General features: G+C 39.8%; 3 protein-coding genes across 8 annotated transcripts in view; all 3 read right to left on the bottom strand.

The window, feature by feature from the left end:
• The window catches only part of si:ch73-287m6.1 (RIMS-binding protein 2), a 76,086-nt gene extending 72,984 nt beyond the window's left edge, over window positions 1-3,102 (bottom strand). Inside the window, exons 1-3 of one of the 5 annotated variants that reach the window (XM_031277871.2) lie at window positions 2,691-3,102; window positions 1,903-1,932; window positions 548-691 (exon numbers count right to left, since the gene is read on the bottom strand). In XM_031277871.2, the coding sequence (XP_031133731.1) occupies window positions 548-691; window positions 1,903-1,914 (156 nt within the window). In that variant the 5' untranslated portion in view covers window positions 1,915-1,932; window positions 2,691-3,102. Of the gene's footprint in view, window positions 1-547; window positions 692-1,098; window positions 1,257-1,547; window positions 1,564-1,782; window positions 2,271-2,690 lie in introns of those variants that run through there. The other 4 variants (XM_031277878.2, XM_035998446.1, XM_031277872.2 and 1 more) reach the window with 4 other exon arrangements.
• A 424-nt stretch (window positions 3,103-3,526) lies between these two features.
• noc4l (nucleolar complex associated 4 homolog) lies at window positions 3,527-9,046 on the bottom strand. Its single transcript, XM_031278021.2, has 15 exons — window positions 8,852-9,046; window positions 8,570-8,690; window positions 8,134-8,240; window positions 7,193-7,300; window positions 6,845-6,994; window positions 6,629-6,731; window positions 6,477-6,511; window positions 6,337-6,387; window positions 6,110-6,221; window positions 5,871-5,931; window positions 5,635-5,745; window positions 5,098-5,261; window positions 4,824-4,906; window positions 4,012-4,125; window positions 3,527-3,878 (listed from the first exon to the last, which is right to left on the bottom strand). The coding sequence occupies exons 1-15, from the start codon at window positions 9,002-9,004 to the stop codon at window positions 3,759-3,761; spliced, it is 1,593 nt and encodes a 530-aa protein (XP_031133881.1). The 5' UTR covers window positions 9,005-9,046; the 3' UTR covers window positions 3,527-3,758.
• A 1,117-nt stretch (window positions 9,047-10,163) lies between these two features.
• On the bottom strand, window positions 10,164-12,382 carry pus1 (pseudouridine synthase 1). Of its 2 annotated transcripts, none has more exons than XM_031278023.2 (6): window positions 12,275-12,382; window positions 11,841-12,110; window positions 11,613-11,750; window positions 11,283-11,385; window positions 10,493-11,199; window positions 10,164-10,380 (listed from the first exon to the last, which is right to left on the bottom strand). In XM_031278023.2, the coding sequence occupies exons 2-6, from the start codon at window positions 12,045-12,047 to the stop codon at window positions 10,348-10,350; spliced, it is 1,188 nt and encodes a 395-aa protein (XP_031133883.1). In that variant the 5' UTR covers window positions 12,048-12,110; window positions 12,275-12,382; the 3' UTR covers window positions 10,164-10,347. The 2 variants fall into 2 exon arrangements, with proteins under 2 accessions (XP_031133883.1, XP_031133882.1); XM_031278022.2 differs by having other exon boundaries at window positions 11,841-12,070; window positions 12,275-12,338.
• Window positions 12,383-13,653: the final 1,271 nt, after the last annotated feature.

Below are 13,653 nucleotides of genomic sequence, written 5' to 3'. Positions count from 1 at the left end.
TAACGCTTGCAATTAGGTTACCATTACCGCCATTACATGGCATATGCAGGGCTAAACATTTTGTCAAAGTATGAGTTGTTAAATTAAAAAGCTACACACCACAATTACTGCCATTGCAGATACTTAGTACTGTGTTGTAAATAATGTATTGGAGAAGGTGGTTAACAAACTGCATCAGCAACTCCATCATCACGAGTGGAGGAAAGTCGATAACTCTAAAAACATCAGCATCTAATGTTACGTCATTATGATGTGTAATGAAGATCTGTCAGATTAGGTTAAGCAGATGTTCCTTTTTTCTAAGGACAGCCCATAAATGTGGTGCTTTATCCCCAGATCCCCCCTCTCAAGTGGACTAATAACAAAGGAAGTTTGTTTTATGTTAGTAACAGGATGATTTCAATCATGGCTACTAGGAATATAAACTCTTACAGACAAGATTAGTATTCGAGGGCAAATTTCCCCCTCATAAAGTTTGATCACAGTACTCTTATCATGTAGTAGCAGTAGTAGAAACACAGGCCTACAGTGTGTGGTACCACAGTACCTTGCCCTTGGTGTGCAGGTGGTGACGGTGTAGGTTTCTGGCAGCGAGCATGGCCAGCTGTCTCTGGATCCACTGTAACTCCATATGAGACTGCCTCAGCCGCTCCTCCACGTTAGCACCGGACGTGTGATCCCGCATTATCACCTGCAAAACCCACACAACCAGAGATTACACAGACTGAAGTCACACTGCAAACCTCACACTCTCCTCACACCTCCATACAAACATACACTTACTGAACCACATGCACACAAACAAAACCAAAACATAAAACTGAATGTGTGCAATATAAATGTACTGTGAGCAGATTACATTAAAGTATTTACTTTACATTCAGCATATCTACTATTGCATTTTATCATGTTTCTTTAAATTTTTCAATGTAATTTTTTTTCATTCTGACAATTAATTTTATTTTGGTAGACTGCCACCCAAAACAATGTGTAATTTAATTTATTTTAATGAAGCGAACAAAAATGTGCAACTGCACTGAGAAAACATAAGCACATAGAAAATAATACAAATTTAGCAAAGAGTTTCGTGGCACTTACTGTACAATTTCTTCATCTTCTTTCATTAAAAACACATTACTTATTACTTAGTGTACGTATGTGATCAATCCCTGACAGCAACAATTTCCAATTTAACACTGCTGCCCCCTGCATCAATACATCTACATGCATTTGTAGGTGCTGACTGGTCTGATTGGTACATACATGTTTGTTTCCATGTGTGTGTGTGTGTGTGTGTGTGTTCAGTGAGAGAGAGAGAGAGAGAGAGAGAGTGGCACTCAGTTACATAAGAGAGGATTACTGTATCACAGCAACACAATGATGGGGGGGGGGGTTTGCGGGAAAAACATCTAATTTTATCAGTCAGTGCTAAATCCCCATCTATGTTGTCCTGTTTTGTACCTTTGTGCAAAACGCACACACATGAATACACAGTTATTACTATACAGTGACACATGGAAGGTTAAGAAGGTTAATGCTGCTTGTACCTCAGGAGATTTGACTTATGACTCTTCTGCTGCATCATCACACAGTAGATCATCTGTGTTCGGACTTTTAGACTAATGCATTTCTTTTGTAATAAACAAAAACTGCAGAACAAGATCACATTTGAAAAATTATTTAAATAGTTATACTTAAAAACATATTTTTTTGGATACTATCAACAATAAAATGTCAGCAACTAATGGACAAATAAGAAATATGAGTGATTTGTTTTCATACTTGCTTTTTCTCACGAGGTAACGGGAAGAAAAATGTCAAATTAATCAGCTCCCTCTTCCCCTGTCTCTCTTTAGAGCATCAGCCAACTGCTCAAACTGCTTCTCCGTGCTGCTGACGCACCTTGGACAGCATCTATTTCCTCGCCCGGGACTGGAGGAGCAGAAAGACAGACTAAACAACAACAACAACAACACACGAAGCTCAGGAGTCCTGCAGATTTATGCAGAAATGTCCCATCCTGCCAATGAACCTGCAGCGGTAAGCATCTCTCTCACAGATTTATCAAGGTAAGAGGAGGGTGCTGTGCATGCATGTGTGCGTCATTATCCAGGCCTGAATGGTGTTTTTCATTTGCAATCTACCTATTAATTATTCTATCAGCCCATTACTATGATTGATTTCATGATAACACTGCTTTTTTATGTATGTAATCTCCCTCTGAAGAAGACAGCCTTACTATTGTGACACTATGTAGTAACTCAGCTTGATTCTGAGCAATTGTTATTGTTGCACTAATATCCTACTTGAGCACATAGCCATACCCAATTAAACAACCTATCATTTTAGACGTCATGGGAAGTAGAGTTCAGTTATGGGGCTGCCGCATCATTTTAAACTAAAGAAGTTCCTCTTGCAAAATATTTTCATAAAAAAAGCTGGAGCAGTGCTTCAAGATATGTATGTGTCTAAAGCTTACAATGCATGCACTTTGTAGTCTGGAGTTTCAGCAACTAGAGAAACACTTTAAAACTGCAGTTTGCATATCCATAAAAAAAAGTATATCTAAAAGATATAATGTTGCACCTGAAAGACTGTACATTTTCATAAAAATCATGAACTAAATACAGTGAAATATATTTGGGGTAAAATACTGTATATTGTTACTAATAACTTTGAAAGATTGTTACCCATCCTGGTGATGCTCGTCTATTTCCCTCATCCTCTTCACAGTGATCTTCTGTTCTGCTGGCTTCTCACCTTCCCAGTTTTGGCAGAGTCCAGTGCTAAAAACTAAATAAAATACACAAACACTCCAAAACTGCAGGGATGCTGTGTATCAGTGAACTACAGTACTACACTAATGTGTTCTGCTCGTTAGCGTGTCCATTTGTAACGTTGCGTACCTTTGACAACCCGGATATGACTTGCTCTTTACAAACAGAAGTCAGTTATGGTTCAGATTTTTCTCTCATGGCGTGCTTGTACCCAAGGCTGCATGTTGTGTGACCATATGGCACACTTAACAAGGGAACGGAACACGGACAGAAGATGGAAAAGACCATTTGATAAGTCTCTCACCTGTACACACGATATTTGAGCAGATACCTGACCTCATGGGGGTGTCACAACTGTCCAGATCCTTCATAACGTTAGCAGAAACCCCGGCGCGCGCGCGCGCACGCACGCACACACGCGCGCGCACACACACACACACACACACACACACACACACACACACACACTTTGCCTCATTAGCCATAACGTTAGCCTTATAAGTGGTTAGGCTGTTAGCAAAAGATTGCAATGTTACACATTAAGCTGACACAGATTAGCTTTCAGCTGAAGTCGTGTCCCTGATAACTTGAAATCCAATATTTTTACCCCTCCCCCCCCAGTTTGTACAGTACTCAAACTTGTACAAAAATTTAAATGGGAGTAAGAACTTCAGCTAAATCGCATTAATGTGTAACCATTTTCATTTAAAACCCCAAAAAATGAGCCCAATAGAAACAAAGAGATTTATTCACCATGAGCTATGGAAAAGGTTTTTACTAATGTACAATAGTTTCACATCAATTTTCATGGAGAAAAACATAACTCCAGATCAAATGCATTTCTGTTTTTCTTGTTGCTGTAGCTGGTCTCAGAGTGGTCTGTCCATACTTCCTGTTCAAGCCAAACAGCTGTAAACATTCACCTTGACTGATGAGCCGGTCCAAGAAATGCATACCACGCTGTGAATGCAACACTTTGTTTTAATCCAGACAGAAGTGCTGTCCTAACACATTAGCCCCTCCTTTTAGTAACTGTGTGGCAGTTTCAAACTCCAGTGGGACACTCTTGGTCTGAGACTGCTTCAGGTCTCTCTCCATCAGCTGGGGATAAGAACAAGGGACATATTACTCATGCTTCTCAGATGACTATTAGTATTATTAGAGTTAACTTCCATTTAGTTTCTATGCACACAGACAAAATTGTGTAATTCTATGTTTGGAAGCGTCAAATCACCTCATATGTTGTTATCTCCAGCACCTCGCTGATGTCATCCTCTTTTTCTGACAGAGGTGTGTTGATCGACATAGCAGCTTTGGCCACATCTGGATGGTAATGCTTCTGCAGTGTCTACAGGAAAAACAAAGAAAAGAATGTAAACTTTCATTTGAAATTAAGTATGCTTCCATTAAGTTATTCCGTTTTTCCATTACATGGTACCTGCTCAACTCGCCTCTACTCGCCTTTTTTGGTTTTCCATTAAGAAAAAAAGTCCCTGGTACCTGCCAACACGTACTTTTAGTATCACCTCCGTCCAGGTTCCAAGCGAGCTGAGGCGATACCAAAAGGTGAAGTGAAAACCTGCAGACTACTGATTGGTCGGAGAGAATAGTCACTAATCACTGTGTCATCATTGCTAGCGACAGACGGGGGTGTCCTGAACAAACCCACCATTTTTAAATTGTTTAGCCAGCGGTGTTTTTTTTTTTCAAAAACAACACACCTTCGACGTTCTGCTTGTGTGTCGCGTTAGGTCATGGCAGTTTCATCACCATAGCGTCGCTATGACAAACAGCTACACTCGCCTCACTCATGAGGCGATACTAAATCTGCAATGGAAAAAGGAGGACGGGGCACCGCGGTCGAGCCGAACCTAGCTGGTACTAGCAGTGGGTAAGCGCCAACAGACTCAATGTATCTGATAATCCTTCATCTAGTTTTCCAATCATGACAAAAACTTTGGCTGACACAAGGCATAGCTCAGTTGTAGTCAGTGTCATGGATGACTCATTTGTGAATCCAAAACCATCACATGCTGCGGTACACACCTTAATCTCCCACAAGCTGCTCTCTAAGGCACGGCACTTAGCAGGATCCTCTTCGTCCATTAGATATGGGTCCTCCAAAGGCTCTGTAATTATGAATAGAAACAAACATCAACATATATCCTAAAATGCTTCCCTGGATTGTAGAAGAAGATTGTACATCACAGTAAAATTCTCACAAGCTTCTTAAATATAATGATTCAGACAGGGAATCTAAAACCCAGACTGACAGTTTGAGTAGTTATTCATTTCAACCAGGAGAGTGACTGACGCTCACCATCTTCTGTGCTGGGCTTGTGAATAAGGACTCTGCAGGATGGGTGGCGACGGATCAGGTTGTAGATGAAGGGCAGCACTATGACGAGGGCTGTAGGCGGTGCTGTGAGAGCCAAACGAGCCAGGCGTTTGGCAAACGCAGCCACTAGGTACACTGGCAAGTGACTGGAGGAATGCACAAAAGCATATAGAGCATGTATGTTACTAATACATCTATCCTTTTTGAGATAGTATGTCATTATCTTGAGTGGTGGAAAGGAAATGATTAGGTAACCAGTTTAAATATCCCAGATACAGTCAGTTTGAATTAGATAAGCAGTATCACTTGACCTCCATTTAGATCAGTGGGGCTCATCAGGGGCCAATCAAAGGTGTGGTTATAATGGGAAATTTAACCTGTAACTCAGGCACTGCAGGTCAACTGGAAATAGTATTAACTACAACTGTACACCTGTCCAGTGCTCCAAGAGGACAGATGCAGACAATGCGGATAAACTGAGGGGGAAAAAACACTTTAGTGTAGCATGAATGATCTTACCTGGAGCTAAGGAAGAGGTTAGCTAGGTGGAAAAAGCGTGCTCTGTACTTCACATGGAAAACAGAAGGCTCAAGCAGATTATACAACTTCTTGTAGAAATCCGGGTAATCTCTGTAAAAACACAAACAAACACACACAACATATTGTCAGTATTTATGCAATTCAAAAACATTTTACTGTAATTAATGTGACTACTTAAAGTGGCCAAATTAATTAATTTTTCATGTAATACTTACAGGTTGTGTTGATGTATGAGGACAAAAAGGCCATTGAGGGCCAGCAGGCTGATAGCCCCACCTGTTCAACAAAAACATGACAAAATACCATATCATGATTACCAGCATCCCCCTACAGAAATAATACATCCCAGAGACCAGATGTAGAAATGCCACTATGGTTATTTTAAAGTAGTTATTGTCAGCTCACATGAAGTTGTTGGGAGTATTGTCACTACTAAGCCACATGCACAACTTACCGACTTCATAGGCAGCAGTCAAGAAGTCAATCATCAGTGTGGGTTTACTCATGTGGGGTAAAATGCAGTCATGGAGGATCACCAAGATCTTTTTATACATGTTGCTTGGCAACTACAACAGAGGAATGAGATGGCACAGTGTCACATATGTGTACAGAGAATACATTTAATATAAAAAAATAAAGCATTTAGGCATAATAGTGCAGTCAATATTTTTTTCATAATACCTTATACTTAAGAAAGCCCAGCCACATCCTCTCAAAGACACGCTTGTGTTCCTGTAATGAAGTACAACATTTAAAATCGTATTCAGGAAATATTTAAAAGTTAAGAAATGTGAATGTCTGATTAAAAATATTTTACTTACATTCAGTTTAGCAACTTTCCAGTCATCATGCTTGGCTGGGGGAAAATACATCAGTTTAATGATTTGTAAAAAAAACAAAAAAACAAATAACATTTATGTACTAAACTAACAAAACAGCCATTTCTCCCCACAGTTCAAAAAGCAGGTCTCACCTTCCTGTTTGACCATAAAGTTGGTGAGTTCCGACTCCTGGCTTGGTACACTGATGTTGGACATGAGGGTGAACACATTGTTCTGATATATGGGATCCAACGCCTGATAAGAACAAGACAAGCCAACAGCATTCAGCAAACCAAGTAATATTTACTAAAGAAACAAACAAGCCCAGCTACAGCAGATTATCCTAGCATTGAACAGAGGTCTCTTACCCCTTTGTTTTTGTCCATGACTTTGCCCACATTCTCACGGATGGAGCTCATGACATAATAGCGTACATCCTCCATCTCAAGGAACTCCTGGAATCTGGAGATCATCAGGGAGTTGTCTGTAGTTTTGGACAGCAGTCTTTTCACCACTGCCTGATCATGAAATAATAGAAATATCAGAAGCTGCACATGCCATTAATGACAAAATCGTTTATAAAACGTCTAGTTGAAATTAAAAAAAAGTCTATTTCTTGTCTTAGCTAAAAACATGGGGGACTTCTTGAAGTCACACAAAAGAACAGATAAAGGATATTATTTTTCCCAGCAGGTTTGCGTGACACAAAGTCCTACCTGGATGAGTTCTCTTGGGAAGCTGTAGTGTTCACTCCAGTCCAAGTCCTCGAGGGGATGCTGTCCTTCTCCTGCAGCAAACTTCATCAGGCAGCACAGGGCACTCTCCTGTATTCAGACAGTTATTTGTTTTTAAAAACAGACAACCTGATTTTCTTTCTCAGGTCCCCAAGCACAGCTTGATGGATAATTAGTTTTTTTGGTTTTGTTTTGTTTTTAAATGTAACATCAGAAAGATTAGTAAATGATGATTGGCAGACATGATTATACAATGACAGTACACAAGATAAAAAACAATAATTTACTACATAATACTTGATTCTCTTAATGAAAAAAAAAAAAAAAAACAGCTTACAGACGATAGTTAATTTAACAGGGCAAGATGTTATTATCAAAGATGATGTTGACTGTGGCCGGGTTAGCTCAGTTGGTAGAACGGGCGCACATATGTAGAGGTTTATTCCTCGACGCAGAAGGTCCAGGGTTTGAGTCCGACCTGTGACTGTTTCCTGCATGTCTCTCTCCTCTTTCATATCTCAGCTGTCCTATCCATTAAAGGCAGAAATTCCCAAAAATAATCTTAAAAAAAAAAAGGAAGATGTTGACTCCAGGATATTGGCAGTAATAACAGTGTGCCTATTTTTTAAAGTGAAAAGCCCATGCACACTACACACCTATACTGTCTTAGAGAGGAAGTATTGTAAAAGAACCATTCGGACTGAAAGAACAAAGCTTCCTGCACAGGTCTCGTCGTGCATACTCACTTTGATGTGACCCTTCTCTTATGTGTTAGTCTTTAGTAAATGTGTGACTAAAGAAATTAACACAAAGCATGATTTCATACTACAGTATCTGCTCAACCACAATTTTACATTAAGAGCAGCATGGGTCTTTGTCTAGTGTGTGAGCACCATTTCCATTCAAGCTGTCAGTCAACTCGCCTTGACTCCGTGAAGTTCATGGCTCAGGTGCTCAAGCAGCATCTCCACACAGCTGTTGTAACGGTGTCGCATGAACATGCGGTACTTCTCTTCAGCACTATACCCTCCTGAACCAGAAAAGATACAGACAGACACACTAAATGATGGTATGATTCGCAACCATGTTCTAGTCTGATGTACAACAAAGTCAAACCCAGAGGAGGGAAAACGTTATATGGGAAAACGTTATATATATATATAAATAATCATGGCTGCTGGAATATTTATGAAATGTGTAACGCCAATACTTAAATGTCATTTTAAACACACGTTTCATTCGATATCCCACAAACCTCGTGAGCAGTAGGTACAGCAGTGCTGCTGGTGTGAAAGTTGTTAACATCCACCTCATAACTCGGGTTAATTGCTGCATAATGCATTATCAGCCTGTACTCACCACTCAACGCCTCCTCCTCTCCGGGCAGTTTCCCCAAAAACAGCTCTTTCTTCTCCAATAAGGTGCAGAACAATTTGCTGCATGCATTGACAGCATTGACAACATCCTTCTCTTTTGCTGACTGCAAAAGGACACGGAAGGTACAAACATATGAGGAGTATTGTTTTAGTAGCCTAGAGAAGTGACATCCTGCTTGGTGTCGGTCAATACAGCTAACGTTAGCTAACAAGCATGTAACGTTATTCATTTGGGCTGCTCAAGAAGTTAGTTGCATATATTTACCTGAAGGATCTCGAGGATGTCAAAAACGTCGTTGGCATTTTTTCTACTTTCAAGTATACTCTCGACTTTGGTATTAAGGTCAATTTTAGCTGTTTTTACACTTTGTTCTGTTGTTTTTGCCGAACTCACGTTGCGTTTCTTGGCCGGCGCCATGACTGAGTGATGCTACGTTCATGTGACATTTGAGGAATCCGAAAAACGTTTCATTTCAAACATCATGGAAGATCTTAGAAATTAGTTTGTGAAAAAATATAAAATTAAAACATTTTATTTAATTTTACCGAATAAGGCTTCACATTTCATACTTTTTTTGATTCATTATTATCTTTCATGGCCGTGAAAGTGTCATTATATCCATGGCAAATGTGTGCAATCATTGTTGAGGTGGGAGTTCTGCTTTACTGTATGCCCAAAGGACAGTGAATGCAACACTGGTCCCAAACACTCAACTTGTGTCGCCTCCTAGTGACTGGAGGGTGAAGTTCTGGCTTAGATTTTACCACTTGAAAGTAGCTACCTAATCACTGCAGCACAGTTTAAAAACATTTTATCAAAAAATATTTACATTGAGTACCTCTCAACTGTAATGAATAACTATATCATAAAATAGATTCTGTCCCATGTAGACCACATCTTCACTACTGCAGCTCTGACATAAAAGCTATAGTGTCCTATGTTGACTTTCCAAGTATGCCAACATATAGGAAATAGAAATAGAAAAAGGAATTATACTTCAAGTTTCTCATTCCATTTTCAGTTTTTTTTTTTTTTTAAATTAGCTGCATGTTCTAAGGTTTGCGTCAGAGGATTTATCAATAATCTTACAAACACAAATAGAATTTCAAAAAAGACCATTAAACTGGCTATACAGATTTGAAGACACAGGGCATGAAAAATGTGCTCTTTAATGAACATTTTAAACAAAAAAGGCATAATACAAATTATGCCTAATAAATATCTGATCACTTAGATTTTACAAAATATAGACACTTAATTAGGCTAACAGTGTGGAAGTCTCGTATCAGCTTCAGCTGAACTTTAAAATGCATTCTTGCATAGAACCTGGACAGTGGATTTTGTCCCTAATCTTATAGTGGAGTTGTGGTTTTGTGTATTTGCTTCACAGCCAGTACGGACAGCAACCAGTAAGTTTTACGACGTACATATGGATATTGCATTGCAAAAAACCCAAACCTATCCTTAAGAGTCTGCTTACAAGACAAAGAGTCAACAGCTTAACTACCAGCACTAATGGGGCTGAGACACAGGTTGGCGGAGGGCATCCGCAGTTGTTACAAGGAAACAAGCAGGGTACAATAGAGAACAGAGAGGCTTTATTGTCACATTTGTTTAATAACATTTGTATAAGAGAAGCAGAATTGAATACCACTAAAAAAAAAGTCCAACTTGGAAGATATACTAAAATGAAAGCAAATATTTAACAAAGAAAGAATGTTTTGGTGAGAAAAACATCTTCTTACAGCAGGCAGGGTGACCTAATCGGAGTCATTTCCTACATCTGCATTGTCCTGGGGGAAAAGGAGAGCAACAACGATTAAGAATACGTAACAAAATGGATTGTTAATGTCAAACATCAGGGTTCTAAATAAACATTGGTACTCTATTATGGCTTCCAGATACCTGTTTCTGGTCCTTATTGTCTTGTGTGTCAGTGGCTGTGGCTGAAGCTTCAAAGTCATGGATAGGAAGTGTGGACATCCAGCTGACCATGGAGCCCTCCTGACACTCTGTCTCCACAATGCTGGGGTAGATGTAAGCCTCCTTGAAGGCCTTGATTGCCTCCTCCTCGCATTCCCAATCCAACCGCTCATGCAGCCCGTCACCTCCGAATCGTTTGTTGTACCGGTCAAAGTGAACCCTCTCCAGGACCAGCCCCAGTCCTGGAGCTTTGGGCACATCCACTTTCTCCTGTCCCCAGCTCCGCTCCATCACGTCTTCCTTCGCATAGCCCTTTATCACCGCAATCACCAGGCCGATCATCTTCCGGATTTGGTGCAGCATAAAGCTCTGGCCTCGTACAGTGATCACTGCAAACTGAGTATTGCTGTTGATAAAAGGTTCTCCACAAGACATCTCTGTGATATAGCGGCGGGCACTGGGGTCACTTGGAGCCTTCTGAGAGGTGAAGTTGTGGAAGTTGTGGGTGCCTTTGTAGAGAGCAAACAGACGGTTCACCCTCTGAAGTGTCTCTGGCTCAAGGCGAAAGGCTGCTATATTGCCAGTATCATAGTCTTTTGGGGAAAAGGCCACAGTTGGAAGCATATAGGCGTATGTACGAGCATCACAGTTGTTTTTGGAATTGAAACCTTGGGTCACCCGTTTAAGACCTGTTGGAACAAAAGTTAAAATGTTAAAACCCATCCTCTCAGCTCCAATCAATAAAACTGGATTATGAGAACCAATGTCTCACCGAGCACTCGGATCTGCGGTGGCAGATGCTCATTGATTTTTTCAATGATGTCTTCAATTAACCGTAGCTTTAGAGACACCACTTGGCCAGCTGCAGACACACCCTAAACATATTCAAATAGACAACCACCAGCACAGTTTGTCATAATGATATACCAGTAATACCGATTTAAGCAAACTCATATCATGGCTTGTTAAAACATCAACACCACCCATTACACTTGTTACGCATTAAAACTGACAAAATACCCAACAACAAAAATTCAAAATCCCCTTATTGGCCTAGTGCTATGAAATTAACTCCTGCTGTGATATCTGTACAAACACATACCTTATCTGTTCTGGCACATCTTTGAAAAGACATCTTCTTCATGTCGTTGCCATGGTTTTCTGGAATGCAACCCGATTTAATAAGTGCTGTGACCAGATCATCCTCAATGGTCCTAAACTGAGAGGTTCCTGGATTTCTCTGAAAAACATTTAAATGCATTTAAATTTAGTAAGACTTGGTGCTCTGAAAGTGCTTGGAACCGAGAGAGGAAAGTACTACAGTATGTACCTGCATGCCATAGTATCCCTTTCCAGAGTATGCCACGAGGAGGACCACTTTCTTTTTGGGATATTTCTTCTCATCTTCAGTGGTTTCCACTTCCGCTTTTAGTTTCTTTGTATCCTTCACTTTCTCAGCGTCAGAGTCTTCATTTTCCTCATTGGCTCTTTTCAGCAGCTTGGCCGTCTGTTCATCTCTGGATCCTTCACTCATCATGCAAAGTAACTTACGAAGGCCACCTGTAAAGAGAATGATGATGATGCCCTGCTTTACTACCACCTTTGTGTTAGTAGTAGTGCAGCATGGCATGCCCTGTAAGCGTATTTGCACATATAAACAAAACAAAAAACGACAGGGTATTTAACAAATAGTACAGGAATAGACACTCATCTACAGCTTGCAGACTGAATGCATTGACAGTCATGTCGTCTTTGTTTCCTTACCGTTTCTCTCTAACGTCAGTTTGTGGTTAACTAAGGCACTCAACAATGGTCGGATTTTAAACATGTCACGCTAAGCCATCATGCAGCTAAAGGATTCAAACATATCAGCTGAACTAACGCTACGGAAGCTAACGCGGTGCGGAGCAGATTATTCTAATAAAACTAGCATCGGTGGACGAAATATACAGTCTTCTAAAAACGTAAGCCAGAATTATGAATGTCTATATTTAAAATATTTATAAATAAAGTGCAAACTGTAGCTGTATCTAACAGTCCGTAGTAGATGCAGCAACATGCACACATGGGCAATGTCAACTTTGAACCCTGGTGGAAATATCGCGAGACTCGTCTTGTTCTCACTTTCGCTTACGTCATAGCAATACTCTGTAAAATCCATGGTAAAAAAACATTTAATAAAAATTAAAAAAAAGAAGAAAAAAAGGTAATTAAATGTAGCCTCTCATCTGTGATTGCAGTGTTGAATCGCTGAATCACCTGTTTTTAAAACGTATGATTTACATGGGATTTTTTACATCCAAAATATGAAAAATGCAAACCTTTCAACTGTTTCAAACGTTTTGCACGTTTTAAGAGTTGAACTTCAAGACCTCTGCTATCATCTATTAGCATGTAATAATACTGGTTTCCCGTGTTTACATTAAGTTGAGGATTAACCATAGAAACAGCAACAAAAATTTACAGCCAATTTTGAGAAATATACACATGTAGTAATGTTTTTGTCCACTTGAGTGCAGCAAAATCACACAAATAGGGAAGTCATCCAGCTGCTTTGGAAAATATGTTTTAAATGCAAATGGCACCAAATTGTAGCCTATTTTAGGTTTTGGTTTGCAATCTTATCTGACTCTCATAGTAGGCTAAATCTCATGTTATATTCATTTTTCCTCAGGTTGCCTTCAAGGAATATCAATTAATAGTCAGGGCCAAACATCAATAAGCTTTATAATTAATAATCCCTATAATTTTCATATAGTGTAGACTACAATTGATCATGTTATAGGGAAATACTATACTATATTAGAGTGGCTGCTTGTGTCTAGAGGTTTACAAAAGATGAAAAAATGATTGGTGACCCCCTGCCCATCCTGCAGGACTTGTACACATAGACTCCACACACCCAGACACAGGAACAGTCTTTTCCCACAGGCCATCTCTCTCATGAACACTTAACAATAACGGACATTTGTTAGGTAAACATGACACTTTGTAAATAGCCCCCTCTCTCTTTGTAGTACTTTTATATTCTGCCATGTGTCCAGGGACTGTCAGTGAAGATAATCATTATCTTTGTGAAAAGACAGACTTGTAACCAGTACCGGAGACAGGCTCTCTTCTCACATACTTAACTCTCATTAGCA

This window comes from Sander lucioperca, chromosome 1 (assembly GCF_008315115.2).
Source record: "Sander lucioperca isolate FBNREF2018 chromosome 1, SLUC_FBN_1.2, whole genome shotgun sequence".
Lineage (NCBI taxonomy): Eukaryota > Metazoa > Chordata > Actinopteri > Perciformes > Percidae > Sander > Sander lucioperca.
Note: the sequence above shows the minus strand (reverse complement) of the source record. Positions and strands in the feature narration are given on the sequence as shown.

What these genes read in the sequence shown, in the direction of transcription:
- noc4l (XM_031278021.2), bottom strand. Translation starts at nt 9,004, where the DNA reads ATGGCGCCGGCCAAGAAACGCAACGTGAGTTCGGCAAAAACAACAGAA. An exon ending in CAAGCCCAGCACAGAAGATG is followed by an intron (nt 4,907 to 5,097) that starts GTGAGCGTCAGT and finishes TCATAATTACAG; the next exon opens with AGCCTTTGGAGGACCCATAT. An exon ending in TGGAGATAACAACATATGAG is followed by an intron (nt 3,879 to 4,011) that starts GTGATTTGACGC and finishes TCTTATCCCCAG; the next exon opens with CTGATGGAGAGAGACCTGAA.
- pus1 (XM_031278022.2), bottom strand. Translation starts at nt 12,338, where the DNA reads ATGTTTAAAATCCGACCATTGTTGAGTGCCTTAGTTAACCACAAACTG. An exon ending in GATGTGCCAGAACAGATAAG is followed by an intron (nt 11,386 to 11,612) that starts GTATGTGTTTGT and finishes GAATATGTTTAG; the next exon opens with GGTGTGTCTGCAGCTGGCCA. An exon ending in ACCGCAGATCCGAGTGCTCG is followed by an intron (nt 11,200 to 11,282) that starts GTGAGACATTGG and finishes TTGTTCCAACAG; the next exon opens with GTCTTAAACGGGTGACCCAA.